Here is a 15,509-nt window from a genome sequence, read left to right as displayed (position 1 = left end):
ATCAGTCACAAAGGCTATTCGACGGACAAGATTGCAGCAATTCCATCAACGGCTTTTTCCGTGACATTGAACTGAAATCATGAGCAAATACGGTACATTGTACGACATCCTGCTACTTATCTATCTCACCTGGAGCCCAAAAACCCGCTTCAGCTTCGTCGTCTGGTCTTCGACAGGTTGGATTGTGTTGGATCAGCCAAATGTTGGTTATCCTTCGAAGACGTCCCAGCTTCGAGGGCCACATTCGTAAGCTCGAGAGTCTCCCGCGCTGATTGGACAGCCGGATGCGATGGCCCGAGAACCTTCTTAAGACCACCGTGAGCACGTTGATAATATTGCCGGGCTTCGCTCATACGGTTTTGTTCTGAGCGTAAAGATCCCAGGTTCGAAAGGGTGTTAATCGCTGGTCGATATGTCGTGACATTTTCAATCCCAACGGCTTGCTCATATCCATCGAGCGCCCGCAAGTACATCTTCTCAGCCTCGTCCAGCTTCCCCCGATTTTTGTAAAGGTTCCCAAGGTTGTTGACTGTGTGGAGTGTTGATATGTGATCTGGTCCAAGTGCCTTCTCGTACCCATCGAGCGCCCGCAAGTACATCTTCTCAGCCTCGTCCAGCTTCCCCCGATTTTTGTAAAGGTTCCCAAGGTTGTTGACTGTGTGGAGTGTTGATATGTGATCTGGTCCAAGTGCCTTCTCGCACCCATCGAGCGCCCGTAAGTACATCTTCTCAGCCTCGCCCAGCTTCCCCCGATTTTTGTAAAGGACCCCAAGGTTGTTGACTGTGTCGAGTGTTGATATGTGATCTGGTCCAAGTGCCTTCTCTTTCCCATCGAGCGCCCGTAAGTACATCTTCTCAGCCTCGTCCAGCTTCCCCCGATTTTTGTAAAGGTTCCCAAGGTTGTTGACTGTGTCGAGTGTTGATGTGTGATCTGGTCCAAGTGCCTTCTCTTTCCCATCGAGCGCCCGCAAGTACATCTTCTCAGCCTCGCCAAGCTTCCCCACGTCGGCGAACAGATTACCTAGAGAATGGAAAGCCCAGTCCAAAGGAACGTTGCTCTCTTGTACTGTTGAACAAGACCGGATCGCATGCGGTAGTAGTCGCTTCTGAAGGAGCCAATACTCAGCTTCTCTGTTTGATGGAACCTGCGACGCCACACTTTCGACTGCAACCTTGTTTAACCAGCCGTCCCGTTCCTTGTTTAAAATATGAATCGTCCAAGAATGTAGACAGCTATGTATGCTGTACCCCTGTGGCTCCTGAAACATGGCTGTGGGTTCGACAAGGCCGTAGTCGTGGAGGACGCCCATAGCTTCATTGAAGTTCAGCTCTTCTGAAAGCTGTTCCATCCACACAAGACCGTCTTCGCTCCCAGTGCGTACAAGATCGAACCATATGTCTTCATTGTTGAAGTAGGCCCACCAACGGAGCAGATGGGCTGCAAGTGGGTTTTGTGCCTGTACCTGCGCATATGACAGCTGCCATGTTGAACTCAAGGTACGATCTGCATAGGATCCGAGATGCAGGTCACCGGTGACTCTAGCCCAAGATTCTTGGTAGTCGCGAAGGTAGTCGCGTGTGCTGATCGGGACGCGCTTCAGATATGCTCCGGCCGTAGCTAGGGCGAGAGGAAGCCCGTCTAGCTTTCGTGCAAGGTCTTTTGCATCGTTATCTAATACACTATTAGTGGCCGAAAATGAAATGACTCGAGACTCTTACCATCTTGTAAGCCATTTCGGCCTGATGTCTTCGACAGTATCTGTAGGCTCTCCTGTTCGGATTCGAGCTTCTTGATTCGAATGTGATGGCCTATGTTGATTTCTGACACCCGTGTTGTAATCACTACTGAGCCTTGATCTGCCATTGGAAGAAACTGGTGTATGTCGACCGTGGCATCAATTTTCCGTCCTGGGAGCTTTGGGTTGTCGTAGTTGTCATATACAATGAGCCATCTCGTGTTGCCGGCCAAGTTGAGCCACGCGTTCACGGCCTGAACAATCTTGTCGTGGTCTTGCTGCAGGTTCAGCCCCTTGAGGCTGCCGGCATCGGTACTCTGTTCGAGGATGTGCGTTGCGATCCTAGCGAAGCTTTGCTGGATGGACGCTTCGTCCTTGATGTTGAGCCAGAAGATGGCCGAGTACTCGTCTCGATACCGCTTGATGTAAGTTGCAGCAAGCTGTGTCTTGCCGATGCCTCCAAGGCCATAGAGCACGACAACGTGACGGCTTCCGTCCGAATGTAGCATTCTTCGTATCTCCTCTACTTCCCCATCTCTTGCCACAAAATTTGGGGTCTCGGGGACGCCCGATAGGCTAAAGGTGATCGAAAAGTCGTTATAGTGAGCGCCTTCGTGTTTCAGTTAGTATGAATTCTCTTTTGCTGAACTGCTGAGCCGGCCTTACCTTTTATAGATTTCTGGACCTCTTCCCGCAATCTTCTCTGCGCGCTTTCGCGACCCTCGCCATAGATGAGTGGCATGTGAACGCCAAATATCCCAAGAAGAGAGTATGCCATGTCTTCCTCATACTTCGTTTCCCGGTTGCGTGCCCATGCCTCTCGCTCGGAGGTCGTGAAGTTGGATAACGGTGTATTTCGTAAAGCCCGGGCAGGAATACCTGTCACGTTGCGTATGACAGCCTCCAGTGACTCCTTACCGCCCAAGAAGACACCTTCTTTTGAGTAGAACTCAACAATCTGCGGGGCGATGAGCTCTTGAAGTGTCCAGCCACGCGTGAACCACCGACTGTTTCGGAAGACCGACTCCCACGATGCCACGCCTGGCTGCTGACTGGAGGTCGGAGGACCGGATGTCGATGGACAAGAGACGTCGGACAGGAACACGTAGCATCGCTTGGCGCCACGGTACCACCTGAACATACTGTTGATAGCAGTCTGGAGTTCGATGGCATCAGATTTGTCAATACAACAGGAGTCTACCCAGAAATGCTGCAGGCCATGTCGCTTAGCCTGATCGGCGCAGAATTTGATCTTTTCGTAGCCGGCTTTCTGTTGCCAGTCATTTGAGCTCGTTTTGACATCGGCGTAAATGACCTCGTCGGCGCCCCAGGTATGGGAAAGGATTGCGTAGGGGGGGATGTCGTCAGCGCGCAGATCGTCCGTAAGGGTGTAATTGTTAGCATTATCTCGTTGCAGTAGCCGCATTGCAAAGCACTGCCGATGGCATTAAGGGTTCGTAGTTGAGGTGAAGAAATCTCGATCGGCCAGATATTACGCAAAAAGGTCAAATGGGCTTTAGGCATCGGCATCATCACCGTGGAGATAATGGGCGGTCTTAGCCCTTGCGTAAGGCTGAAAGTGCGGGGTAAGGAGGGGCTTCGATATGACAATTACATGGCAAGGCAGACTCATCACCCTCTTGTGACGCTGTATGGTGCATGTCCAACGTAGCAGCTCAAAGTAAGTGCGCTAACTGCACATGCCGCTTCTCCTGATTGAAAAGGTTCGGCTTCCCCGCTTAAGAGGAGTTTAGCCATTATGCGAAGTTGTGGTTGAGGGCCCCAGCATGAAAGGGGTGTGTATGTGCATGTAGAATAGATAATGCGGTTAAACGTCCCATATAAACAGATACGAAGAGGTCTTTGTTTGTCTCCACGCTATGGTAACAGCGTCATACTCTGCCGTCGTCCTGGGATGGGCAAGGCGAAGATTATTCGACAATTCGCCATGGCCAAAACTGCAGATACAGTACAGTAGTGCGACGAACGAATAATCTTCTGTTCGTGCCAACAGCAGCACGAGATGGTGCAATCCACTTTTGGAGCTTCTGGCTATGGACTGTCGGTACAGTGCATCTTACAGTGCAAAGCCGTTACTGGTCCGTGCGGAGTTGTTTTATAATGCTAGGAAAGCGGACACAGTTCGCGGTCACCACTGTACAGAGCCGCCGATGAGTGTCCTCCATTTTTGGCTCCGTGGTCAGACCCGCCTTTGACCAACTCTTGGCTCAACAATGCTGGTCCATGCTTGCAAGGGGCGAGCAGGGGTGCATCCCTGCATCCATTCGGCAGGCTTCACCGAGAGGAGTCTCGGCGGCGCGGCGGCTCTCTGGGTGGTTGACAGCAGTTGTTCGACCTGCTCCAAAAGCGGCTCATTGATCCATGCGAGGGACTCGGATCGCAGCTGCCGCGCAGTTACGGCTGATCATATTCACTTGCAAGGGTGCACAACACAGCAGCACAGCCCATAGTGTGAACTATGAACTCGAGGCTTTCTCCGAGTTTCACGAAGCCGCCTCTTCTGCCACCGGCTCTTCCATAAGTCGACGACGCCATTCTCAACCACCCCGCCTGGGACACCTGGACTACGTCCATCATACCCTCTGTTTACCTAAGCACAACAGAAGTCGGACTGCCCCAAGATGCACCCTGAGAAAGGCACTGGAGCCATGGCGAGGATTTTGCGGCGCCAACCTAGCATCCTCGATTTGGGGCCCGGCGTACTACCGAAAAAATATGTCAGCGCGACGGAGACTATCCGCCAGCCTCGTCCGGGTTTCGGCAGAGAGCCTACCGTTCTGAAGCGGGAAGTTTGCGATCATCTACATGAAGGCAAGAACAGGCCCTTGAGAGTCAGGCACGCTGTAAAACAACACGAGGCAGCGGCGTCCTCGAGCAGCCAGGAAGCTGCCTATTCACCATTCGCTCCGCCACCGGGTGGTCTAAACACCTCGGCCCTGTCCTCCATCACAGAGGAAGACAGCTGCTCGCAAGCGCAGCTGTCGGGGCGCGCCTCTGCACGAAAGCCATGTACAGCAGGTCCCCTGCGGCACGTCACCACTCCCACTCTGGAAGTCCCAGGACCTGACGATAGGCAAAAGCCGGCACGCTCGACGAGTGACTTGGGCCCCGCCACTGGAACGTGTGCAACTACAAGTGTCGAGCGTCTGCGACGCAGTAGCAAGGTACTATCGGAGCCTTTCCCTTTCCACGTCAGGTTTTCTCCTGAGCAGAGTTATCCGGTCCGAAAACTTGATTGTCGGCAGGACTCCGAGACAGGCGGCGTGATTATCACCATTAGCTGGGAAAAGACTAGACTTTTAGTCGACAATTTCCACGTTAAGGGTGCGTGGGAAGAGCTCAACAACCGTCTATTGCAGAAATTCGGAACTACTTGGATGCACACGGATGGCGAGAATCAGCTGCCTGGGTCCGAAGATCAAACCTCATTCGAATACCATATGGTCTCAGAGTTGGAGCTTAGCATGCAGGATGATCAGCTGATACTTGTCGCAAGTTGGCCAGACAGTGATGTTTCAGTTGTCGTTGCTTGATGAGGTGGCGCTCGACTCTGCGAAGCGGCAGATCATCAACAAGTTTGGAGACGAGGTATGGAGATCCGAGTCACGACGTGCTGGACTGGATAATGCGAGTGTGTAGGCATATGGTTGGCGGAGAGACAATCGTGATTTCCTCTACTCTCAAAGCTTGTAGACCACCAACGGAATCGTAACCATTTCTTCCTTTCGTTCCCTTTGGGATGCGTAGCAATTCTCCAGCTTGACGATGCTGGAGTAATCTCGCGATGGGTAAACAGGGATATAGTTTTACAATTTTCTCGTTAACCTTCGCTGTAGAAGCCTTGTGAGTTGTTCGAGTGTGAAACTGACATGATGTACACCCGTGGAGATTCCCACGAGATTGCGTGCCACTGAAGTTGCGCAGCAAGAGGAAACGAGCAGCTCTCAACGGGGTCCATCCAGCTTGACGTTAATGATCAGCCTGCTAGAGCACCTAGAAGGTTCCACCTGTCCGTGTGAGCATAGATCCAAGCTCTCCAGCTCTCGCTCTCAACGCCCTGTTTATCATGCCACCAGGAGGTGAGGCCAAGGGTGTCGCCGCCATCACGCTGTCGCGATAGACTCACTTTAATTCGTGCATGACGGCATCTGGCCCTGCTGATCTCGTACAAAATTGTGAAGCCACATGACGGGCAGCGCCAATGCCTCGGAACGGGACAACTTTACCCAACCTCCGCAGCAGAACCCCAAAGATCCAGAAGTGGCTGTGGCCCCGGAGTGCATCATTAGTCAGACTGGTATGCACTCTTCCCCGGGCGCGTATTGGGCCGGAAGGGTCTTCACCTCGCGGATTCCCAAGCGACGTGTGCTGGTGGCCCTACTGCTGGTCAGGCAGCGATAGTTGCCATTTTGCTCGTCACTAGTTGTTGGCATCCAGCCATATCCACTGGTTATCGATAGTTACAGCTGGCGAGACTTCTGACGCAACAGAGGTTACTTACCGGTCTTATTTAGACACAGGCTCATTCCTCCTTCCAGGCTCTTCAGTCACTCACTGATCAACAGTGCGCGCCGTGAGACCTGACTCGTTGACAAACACTCCTTTGTAAAAATCACCTTGTCTCGACGACACCACACTCCTTTTATTTCACTGAATATACCCCCATTACCTGCTATCCACGATCAAGATGCAGCTCAGCCATGTTTCACTTCTCGGCACCGCCTCTGCTGTCTCCGCATACACCATGCTCGAGCTCGCTCGTCGTGGCGGCTCGATCTCAGTCACTCCCCACGACCGCTACTCTTCCTCGGTCGGCGTCCTTGGCTGCAAGATCAATACTAACCGCGTCGCTTACTGGCCGTCGTCCGTGTCTTGCGATAACCTCTGCGTTAGGGTGACCGCTAATGGCCGTTCAGTGACCCTATTGAAGGTCGACCAGTCTGGCGGCGCCTATGATATCTCCTATGACGCGTGGAACTACCTCGTTACCGGGCAGGGTGCGAAGCAGAATCCGGTCTACGGCGGCGGCGTCAGTGCGACCTGGGAGGATGTCCCTATGTCCCAGTGTGCTGATCTCTTGTCCGTCGCCGGCGGCAAGCTACCTCTGACGGCGGCAAACGCTATGAACTACGTCGCCAGCTGTACTAGCAACACCTGGGTAGCAAATAACTATGCCTTGTATAACATCCTCGACCCAGCTTGCAAGTGGGGCTACGATGAGCTGTGCACTCTTCCTCCGCCCACCGTTAGTAACCAGCCGTCTTGCCAGCATCAGCTTGGTGTTCCAGTCACGTTCACCGGTCAGGGCTTCAAGAACATCGACTATGGTACTGGCAAGGAGTCGCCTCCTTAAGACAAGTCAAGCATTTCTTGCTGATCGCAGTGTCAAGACCTGGCTTTCCTCATGGCCCTGACGTCCTCGTGTCGCCTTTCGACCGCAGATTCCCTTATCACTCCCCGCTTCATCTCTGGTCTTGGATATGTTGATTTGCCCTGTGGAGTGGTGGTCGTACTGAGACACAAACAAGCCGTCATCTCATACTGGTCTGTTTGTTTTCTTCGTTTACATTTAGCTTCCAGTGATATAATAAGCCTTGTTCCACCGCGCAGTGCATCGTTCTCATGGCACACAATAGTCCCTTGTGTGCTCTGAGTTTCATTAGAGACAAAACACTTGCTCAAGCGGAAATGACTTGTGCTCCTGACTGAACCTTGAAGATGCCTCTTACGACTCATGCCACCAAAGTGAGAGCTGTCTTTACCAGACTGACGCTGAATAAGGAAGCCCGGCAAAAAGTCTCCCCAGTTTCGCAGTCGCTTAGTCAAGAGTAGTTGCAGTCCACTGGGATGCCTCAATGAAGGAAGTCCTGGTGCCCCAGTAGCCTTGTCATTGGACAGGCTGTAAGAATTGCACCGGCTCCAAAAGTGGCTCTTCCAGCCTGGGGAAATCAGTGACGACCGACGCCGGGTTGCGGATGAGCTTCGCCCAGTTCGCTTTCAAGCTGCCAGTCAGGCAAGAAGAGCGACTTATGGAGCATAACTCTAGCTCAGCATCGTACTTAATCAGACGGCTCTTCCCTCCTCGATTACCCTACACAGGACAATGGAATCGAGCCCAAAGCACTCCATGACCGACCAAACACGACGGACTCCAAGCTGCTCCAAATGTCAAGTCCGAGCGGATCGCTTTCACTATGACCGGTATGTTCACGATGGCCCGCAGCACGATGTCCTTGGACGGAGGGCCTGTACTCAAATGGCAGCAGGTATTATGACGGCTCAAACCTCCCGCAACCGGCGTCGAACTGTTAACAGCCGCCAACGTCCACCAAAGCTCCAGAGGTACACAGATGTATATCCTTGCTATGGAGAAGTGGAAGGGTCGTCAAGGCCAGGTACTCCAGTGGCACAACACAGCAAGACGGTGCTATGGTCCGACAAACTGTCAGGCAATCATCGACATTCCAGTCCGCCCTTCGATCTTCCATCCACGTTGACACAAAAGTCGATTACCTCAACAATGGCATCCACCGAAGAAGAGCACGATCACGCACAGCTTGAGCAGTCCTGTTTGCGGCCGATGAGGGAGCCTCTCGGGCTCCAGCCCCAGCAAACACGAAAGTCGGGACGTCGGGGCCACCTCGGCATAGACACGTTGAGCAATAGCCGACCCCAGAAGCGAGCGCGCTTGATAGATGTCCCCAGCATTCACCTCAAAAAGGACGGCACACAACGGCCTGAGCTCGCCCAGCCCGATGCCGAAGCTCGTTCGCTTGAAATTCCCCCAGAGTCTTTCAGGTACCAGGTTGCGCTGCCTGAGGGTTCCGACTATCCAGTCCGTGACCTATCCTTTCGCAAAGATCAGACGTCAGACAACATCATCATCACTGTCGAATGGGCTGACACCTCGCTTACCCTGCGGTCCTTTTTTGTCGATGACACTTGGGAAGGGCTGCAGCGTTGGGTATCGAGACACCTAGGTGAGCAATGGCAGTGGTATTTTGACCAGGCTAGCGAGATGTTTAGGTGTGAAGATTCTTCAGATAATTACTCAGAACTCCACACGGTCTCACAGTTGCAGCTCAGTCAGCAGCGGGGATTGGTAGCAACTTGGCCAGCTAGCGATGTGCCATTGGAGTCGCTCGATGCCGACGCGCGAGAGTGTGCGAGAGATTATATTATCGAGCACTTCGGGGCGGACGTATGGAGAAACGAAGCGCGACGGGCCGGACTGGTAGATAATGAGCATGCGCTGGATGAATAACCGTGATAATCGACGTGGCGATCGCAACTTGCGCTGGTGCGATGCACTGACGGGAACTCCAATATGGCTTCTGGAGGGTCAATATGGCACGCATTCGTATTGTCCACGTTTTTAGCACTGTTCCCGACCTGAGTTGGGGATAATTTAGACTAGACAGGGAGGAGAGGAACATTTCATTGCACCGAGCTGGTCAGTACCAGGAGAAGGCTTGCCCTTTATCTTTTACCTTATGAGCCCTCTTACATGCAGCTGATTATGCCTGTCATAAACATACCTGGACGACGACAATGTCTCAATCAGCATTGCGCCTCGGTCGGCCGGCCAAATCTTGCGGCTGGTACGTCAGTAGGAGAACTACACCAAACTGGCGTCGAGCAGTCCGCACGAAGATGTGGCGGAGGCTATCATCGATTGGCAGAGTCCTGGGCTGGTCACCAGCACAGCTGTGGTGTGACCGCGAGACCTCTCGAAAGTAACCCGCTCTGCTGCCGTAGACCTCCCAACCTACCCGCCTCCAGGGTTGAAAAGCTCCACTCATACCTACAGTGTCATGAAGAAGACGCTGATGGCGCCGTAGGTCACTGAACAGAGAGCCTCCGCAGCTGCCTGCCAGTCCATGAGAAGCTCTTGCAGCGCCTGTGTCACACTCGCACGTCTGGTCATGTCGCTCAATGCGGCGGTCCTCAATGTTGTACACTGTGAGCATCGGCATTCTCTTGCACGCGCCGCGCATACGCTTGGAAGTAGATCTCACTTGAAGCTGTGCTGTTGCAGATATGGAAGCCTTGCTTCAGCCCGTCCCGAATAGGAAGGAATGATGAGCTTCTGTTCGGTGTCATGATGCTTTCCTAATCGGGTAGGGTCTCCACCTTTGGACCAGCTCCCCAGGTTGGGGTGCCGTGCGACTGGAGGCTGCCGCTCTCGATTTCAGAAATTGCCTTTACAGGACGAGCGGGCACAGTTCCCCAGGCATGACCGCCGTGGAGTGCGATGATCTCGAGAGCTAAAACAAGATTCTCAAGCCTGCACGCTTCATAAGTAACAGGATTGGAAATGAACTTTTGGATTTCGTTCCGTAAATGACCGCCTGAGAGAACAATTATCAGTAGATACTGGTCGCTGCCATCTCCAGTGCGCACATCACAGACATGGAGGCCCAGTACACACTCTCGGCTCCCTCCTCCAAGGGCGAGGAGGCAGCGAGGCAACTGAGTGGAGGAAGTATCGCCTGAACACGATGACTACCCCCGCACGAGGAGCGTACCTCGCTCCCTCGCTTGTGCACTGTGAGAAGGATCGTGCCGCCCTGACAAGCCGTGGCTAGTGAAAGTACTGACATCTGCACAGCTGTCCCACTAATGAATTGTGCATGCAAGTATCGTGCGATCCCGCTCTGCACCAACGCAGACGCTAGCTGCCGTCCCCAACCCCCAACCAGGGTCACATACCATGTGGCGCATAGTGCTTATTTTTCCATCTCGCCAAATCAAGTTGTGCGTGCGAGGAAAAGCATGGTGCATACCCGATACACAGGGTCTTTTGTTGTGGGGCTGAAATGAAGCAGGCTGGCTGACACTCGGGGGTCTCAGCGCACCAACACTCCCGAGTCTGCCTTCATGCGTCGACCTGAACGCCGTGCTCTTAGCCGACCTGCTTCACCACAACTCACGGGCCTAGATTCCACATGACCACAACACAATCAGCATACACGTTGAACTCCAGTCTCCGGCCGGTCAGTTTGATAGCGCGCCAGAGGCGTGTCTGCATGGGCCACATACCCTGTCGGCAGACTGCAGCAAACACGCTTCCGCGACAACCGATGCACTCATCGAACTGGAGCTACCATTCGCATTCACTGAGGCGACGCTGCAGCGGTAGCTTGTTGCACTACGAGAAGCGCAATTCCTCACTCGGAACGGGTCCGCGTCAGATCGCTCGTCGCACCTCACTGAGCGGCTATCCGCGAATGATACGACATCGCATCGAACATCACAACCGAGGAAAAGCCTCAGGGTAGTGGTCTGGTGTATGGTCCCCCACGCAGGTATCATTCTAGTCTTGGCTTCATGACAGGTGTCACGGCTACAACTAACCTCTTCCTGCCCACAGCACAGCGAGAGTCGGCGCGACGCTCTCCCTGCTCGGCCGCAGATGTCGATGCGACAGGCGAAACCTCGTGGGCAACACCAAACACGGCAGGTTTCTGCACTCACAAGACAACAAGCGAACTCCTGCTCGAAACCATGATCGAACACAGAGGCGACAGTTGAAGTGGTCATGACGGAGTCCCGCGTAGCGCATTCAACGAAAGCCTCCGTCGTTACGGGGCCACAGCCGAGACCCGCTACCGCGTCGGGCTCGTCCAACGAGTCGACATCGACCAGCAACCCATCGAATCCCCAGCCGTCGGAGACGTCCGCCACATCACAAACCATGCGGCCAATGAGCTGGCTGCACACACCGCAGCTGGACAACTGCTGCTCCGACCAGAGAAAGACGGGGACAGAGCACTGCCTGGCTAAGGCCCAGAGGGACCAGAGGGACTAGAGAATGCCCCCGTGGCTTTGTCTAGTATCGCTGCCCTGGAGCTTCTATCAACAGCAGTCACGATTGCCGGAACGACACTGGAGTTGTCGAGCATGCCCAGAGTTACACTGCGCTACCGACTACTCTCCATGAAGTTCAGAAAGACAGTGATGAGCACGAGCAGAGTGTTGGGGACGAGTGTCGTGATGGCGGCAGGGAACACGAGAACACCGGAGTGAATCACATCTCGAATGGTACAAGCACCACCATGGGCGAACAGGTCAATGGGACGCCCATGCCGAGGACGGGGTCGAGGATCCAGCGACGAGGACCACGCCTAACAAGACTGCCTGCGCCCAGCAGTCTCGTTAGCGAGGAGCTTGCGACCACAATGGACATCGACAACAACCATAATCGTTAGCGAGGAGCTTGCGACCACAATGGACATCGACAACAACCATAACGCTGAGTCTGGCCTCTTAGATGAGAGCTGCCGGGGAACCTCAAGGCGCGATAACCTCCGCCATCATTCGCACGAGGCTATTGGCGGCGATCATGGCAGTGCTTGCGGACCCAGGGGCGGCGAGGACAGCCGGGAACCCACAATGCACGACATCACCAACGTAGCGATGGTTCACGATGGCATCCTTCCTCAGGTCACAGAAGCCGGGAAGGGTGAGGCAGACGATCGCGCGAGTGACCGCGGCATTTGGGGCCTGGGTTCGGGTTCACATGCCATACCCCTTACCAATCCAGTACGTCAGTTCCCTGAGGCGATTTCATGCCCTGCACGAGGATTGCAGTGTGCTAATGATGCGAACGGCTCCCCACAATGTAGATATCGTGCAAACCTCAATGTACAGCTGCCGCCAGCGGCGATCAAACTTGTGGGGGACACGGGTGTTTCTGAGCCCACGGAGCTGATCATGCTGATGCATTATTCGGTTGTGCGAAAATACCTTCCACGAGCACTTTCCGAGCAGAACACACTTCCCAGCCACCGCACGCTCTGAGGCGAAAAAGGACTAGAGACAGTTGAAGGGAGCTCGCTCGAGTCACGCCACCATTCGCTGATCGAACTCCATCGCCCTGTCTCCGTCCAGACCAGCCTTGGGCCACTGGATAGGATCATGGACTGCAGCACCATGCCGAAGGCTCGCCAGCGAGCCTGCGCATCAGTCGTCAAGATTGTAGACCTCATGACAAGACGCTTCCGCACGTCACCACGCATCATCGACGGCAATGGCGCCGGACACTACTGTCATGACAATAACACAGCTCTCGGAAGACTTAGCTGTCTTGAAGGTCGAACAGCGTATCGTTCTGCTGCTTCGGGACGAAGACACTTATGATGGGGGTAGTATGTGGGAGGCCGAGGCCCTTAGCGACTGAGATCTGCCCGATCCTTGGCAATCAATAGTACAGACACCATCAAACACAGCTTGACCTGCTGGCACACTGCAGTGTACCCCTTCAACCTGCCGACTGAGCCAGACCATCAGTATGGCGCTCTCCTGGAGCTGCGAAATCTTAATTGTGATATGAATCCACGCCAGCTCGGAGCTCTTTCCACAGCGGGCAGGTATTTGTCGCCTCTGTACGAAGAGCCATGATGTTGAGGTGTGCCAACCCCTACAGGAGCCGAAGATGGAGGCGCGTCTTCCTCGATGTCCTCTGCCTTTGGCCGTCTGGAATTTGTGCATCTGCTCAAGGTCTTCGCCATCGTGGTTGAGTAGCGGTTTAGAACTGAGGTCGTCTTGGCCAAGTGCTTGAGATCTTCAGACATTTATGTAGATCTTGTGGTCGTGCATGGAGCCACGTTCTGACCAACCACCACGAGCTGCACGTCTCTCGGGCGGAAGAGGAGAGCCAGGGCTTGCTGGCTCGCCGATGGTTGGCGTCATAAAGAATCTCATTCACTTCACGTACCTCAAGCTCGAGTACAAAGTCTGTCTTATGCGTTCCTGTCTAACCAGCGACCAGTTGACATCCATGCCGTCCCCCATATCCTGGCCATTGGATATCTTCCAAGGGCCGCGAGTCGTCAGGGTTGTAGAAGCACGTTGTGGGAAACACGATGGTGCTCTAGCCCCGATGGCCGGCTCGCATTGTGGGCGAACAACTTGATCTCGGACATGATATTTCCTCATCGGCCTCATCCCCAAGCCAACCACCATACGAATCTGTTGCCCCTGTCTTGCTACGCTCGATGGCTTCTGGACCACAGGTTGTTGTCCAACCCGGTGCATAGGCTATGCTTGGTAAAACGGGATACTTCTGAGGAGACTTGCCTGCCAAAAAGGCAAAGCACCATTTTCCATCGAACCCGCCACACCCGGTCCAGCCCGAGATGTATATGCCGGCGCCTCTCAAGATAACGCAACGATACAAAAGCGCCGAATTTATCCTGCCCGCCCCTGCGCCTAGTCGCTGCCATCATCACCACACAGGGTACGACGACAGAGCAGCCGTTCCCGGACACATGCGTTGAGCACATACATTTTCCTTGTATCCATCTGTGGGAGGCAAGGCAGCTTGGTGACAGTTCAGGAAAGCTCCAAGCAGCTCTACTACGTATTTTCTTGGGCGTGCTCTCTGCAGGAATTTGATGCTGTTGCGGGTTGCCAAGCGAAGGGCTAATGTGCGGACTCAAGTCTGCTTGCAAATGTCATGCATCAGATCCTTGTCATCTCCACGTTCCATGCATGCCGCGCAAGCAGCGCATCATTTTAACAAGCGTTTTCGGTACCTCCCACGAGTAAGTAACACTGCCGTTCGATCTGAGCACCTGCCTAGAGATCTGACTGTTTCGATTCTAGCCAATGGAGAAACCTCCCCACCCTTGCCGCCTGCTATGCCGACCCAATTGCATCCATCACGCACACAAGGCCGCACTCAGCCGCCATGTTCCTCTTGCCCTGGTCCGAAACCTGTCAAGATCATGAATCTCGGGCTTGGATCATATGCCCTGCGTTGGAGACTTTACCCCTCGTTTTCTGTGCTTGTACCACAACGGCAAGCGTGCTGTGAGAATATTCTGGCAGGCCGTCCCTCTCGTCAGATTAGGGTCCGGTGTCGGTTCCTGGCACAATTCCGCATGCCATGTATGAACAATAAACACCTCAGAACGCAGTATCAAGACATCCGACATATTGGTGACTGCAATGTAAAGCTCGATCCTGCCCATGGATGCAAATATCCTTGGGAGACCACGAGAAAGGTTGCTTGCCCAGGATAAGGCCTGACACGAACCTGTCACAGGCAAGCTTCATGACGTCTCTCCTGTTTGTTCGCTCACGTATCTGCAGACGGAACATTTTGGTGTCTGCGTGACCATATCCAAGTGCTGAACGACTTGGCCACTGTACCAGCGGCAGACAGAACCAAGCGATCGAGCTGGGCTCTGCAATCTCGGCCATTATTCCTCCCCCACTCCATTTGACAGACAACAAATCTCGACCTCTCTTGCGCTCCGCGGAGTTTCTTCGACCACGCGCCATCGAATCACGTTGCATAAGTGCCAAAAGCGGCGTGACTGACCGCGTTTTCTCCCCGCCTTTGTTAGGCGATCGACTTGATCATCTCGACAGCACGCTCAACCTCCCTCTCGTCGCACCGGTTTGGCTCTGCCCTTCCGCGCCCTCATCATCTACCCGGCCTTCCCCTCGTCCATTCGCACAAGAGGATAGGGCATCTTTACCCGCTCGCGCCCTTACGGAAATATTCGGTGCAAGGATGCTGTCCATCACTTCTTCACCAGCATATACAAGCTCAACCATACCGCGATCGAAGCGACCTTCCTTTGCGAATGTCGGCCATACCGGGACCTCCCCGCCTGTGCCAGCTAGACCTGGGAGTCCTGACGTGCCTGGATTATCCCTTTGATCCCTCTTGACAGCTATCACAAGATCATCAGTTGATTCTTGGCTGTCTCCTTTGGCTTCGCATTTTCCGCCCTTCCT

At 53.9% G+C, this 15,509-nt stretch overlaps 6 protein-coding genes across 6 annotated transcripts; 4 read left to right on the top strand and 2 right to left on the bottom strand.

Moving 5' to 3' along the window:
- Window positions 1–149: 149 nt before the first annotated feature.
- B0I36DRAFT_254347 (uncharacterized protein) lies at window positions 150–3,162 on the bottom strand (the record flags this gene model as incomplete). The annotated part of the gene is made up of 3 exons (XM_046150814.1): window positions 150–1,657; window positions 1,720–2,346; window positions 2,403–3,162. 3 exons carry the CDS (start codon window positions 3,160–3,162, stop codon window positions 150–152), a joined length of 2,895 nt encoding a protein of 964 aa, XP_046006132.1.
- A 1,216-nt stretch (window positions 3,163–4,378) lies between these two features.
- On the top strand, window positions 4,379–5,290 carry B0I36DRAFT_355288 (uncharacterized protein; the record flags this gene model as incomplete). Its single annotated transcript, XM_046157426.1, has 1 exon — window positions 4,379–5,290. The coding sequence occupies one exon, from the start codon at window positions 4,379–4,381 to the stop codon at window positions 5,288–5,290; it is 912 nt and encodes a 303-aa protein (XP_046006131.1).
- Window positions 5,291–6,444: 1,154 nt separating this feature from the next.
- On the top strand, window positions 6,445–7,110 carry B0I36DRAFT_254879 (uncharacterized protein; the record flags this gene model as incomplete). Its single annotated transcript, XM_046150845.1, has 1 exon — window positions 6,445–7,110. The coding sequence occupies one exon, from the start codon at window positions 6,445–6,447 to the stop codon at window positions 7,108–7,110; it is 666 nt and encodes a 221-aa protein (XP_046006130.1).
- A 2,748-nt stretch (window positions 7,111–9,858) lies between these two features.
- Window positions 9,859–11,902, bottom strand: B0I36DRAFT_436155 (uncharacterized protein). The gene is given in 5 exon segments (XM_046162802.1): window positions 9,859–10,108; window positions 10,286–10,376; window positions 10,800–10,977; window positions 11,115–11,224; window positions 11,235–11,902. The coding sequence occupies 5 exon segments, from the start codon at window positions 11,454–11,456 to the stop codon at window positions 9,870–9,872; spliced, it is 840 nt and encodes a 279-aa protein (XP_046006129.1). The 5' UTR covers window positions 11,457–11,902; the 3' UTR covers window positions 9,859–9,869.
- Window positions 11,903–11,987: 85 nt separating this feature from the next.
- On the top strand, window positions 11,988–13,453 carry B0I36DRAFT_355285 (uncharacterized protein; the record flags this gene model as incomplete). The annotated part of the gene is made up of 4 exons (XM_046157425.1): window positions 11,988–12,302; window positions 12,826–12,907; window positions 13,012–13,129; window positions 13,342–13,453. 4 exons carry the CDS (start codon window positions 11,988–11,990, stop codon window positions 13,451–13,453), a joined length of 627 nt encoding a protein of 208 aa, XP_046006128.1.
- A 757-nt stretch (window positions 13,454–14,210) lies between these two features.
- Window positions 14,211–14,678, top strand: B0I36DRAFT_337911 (uncharacterized protein). The gene is made up of 2 exons (XM_046155712.1): window positions 14,211–14,305; window positions 14,367–14,678. The coding sequence occupies exons 1-2, from the start codon at window positions 14,253–14,255 to the stop codon at window positions 14,575–14,577; spliced, it is 264 nt and encodes an 87-aa protein (XP_046006127.1). The 5' UTR covers window positions 14,211–14,252; the 3' UTR covers window positions 14,578–14,678.
- Window positions 14,679–15,509: the final 831 nt, after the last annotated feature.

This window comes from Microdochium trichocladiopsis (genome assembly GCF_020744255.1).
Source record: "Microdochium trichocladiopsis strain MPI-CAGE-CH-0230 chromosome Unknown B0I36scaffold_12, whole genome shotgun sequence".
Lineage (NCBI taxonomy): Eukaryota > Fungi > Ascomycota > Sordariomycetes > Xylariales > Microdochiaceae > Microdochium > Microdochium trichocladiopsis.
This window is presented reverse-complemented; position numbering and strand designations above follow the sequence as displayed.

Excerpts from the sequence above, each read along its gene's own strand:
- B0I36DRAFT_436155 (XM_046162802.1), bottom strand. The coding sequence starts at position 11,456 with ATGGTTTGTGATGTGGCGGACGTCTCCGACGGCTGGGGATTCGATGGG. Across the intron at positions 10,377-10,799 it reads TGCTGCAGTCTGCCGACAGG|TGGGACAGCTGTGCAGATGT; the intron begins GTATGTGGCCCA and ends ACAATTCATTAG. Across the intron at positions 10,109-10,285 it reads TGCACAAGCGAGGGAGCGAG|GCGGTCATTTACGGAACGAA; the intron begins GTACGCTCCTCG and ends TTGTTCTCTCAG.
- B0I36DRAFT_337911 (XM_046155712.1), top strand. The coding sequence starts at position 14,253 with ATGCCGCGCAAGCAGCGCATCATTTTAACAAGCGTTTTCGGTACCTCC. Across the intron at positions 14,306-14,366 it reads GTTTTCGGTACCTCCCACGA|CCAATGGAGAAACCTCCCCA; the intron begins GTAAGTAACACT and ends TTTCGATTCTAG.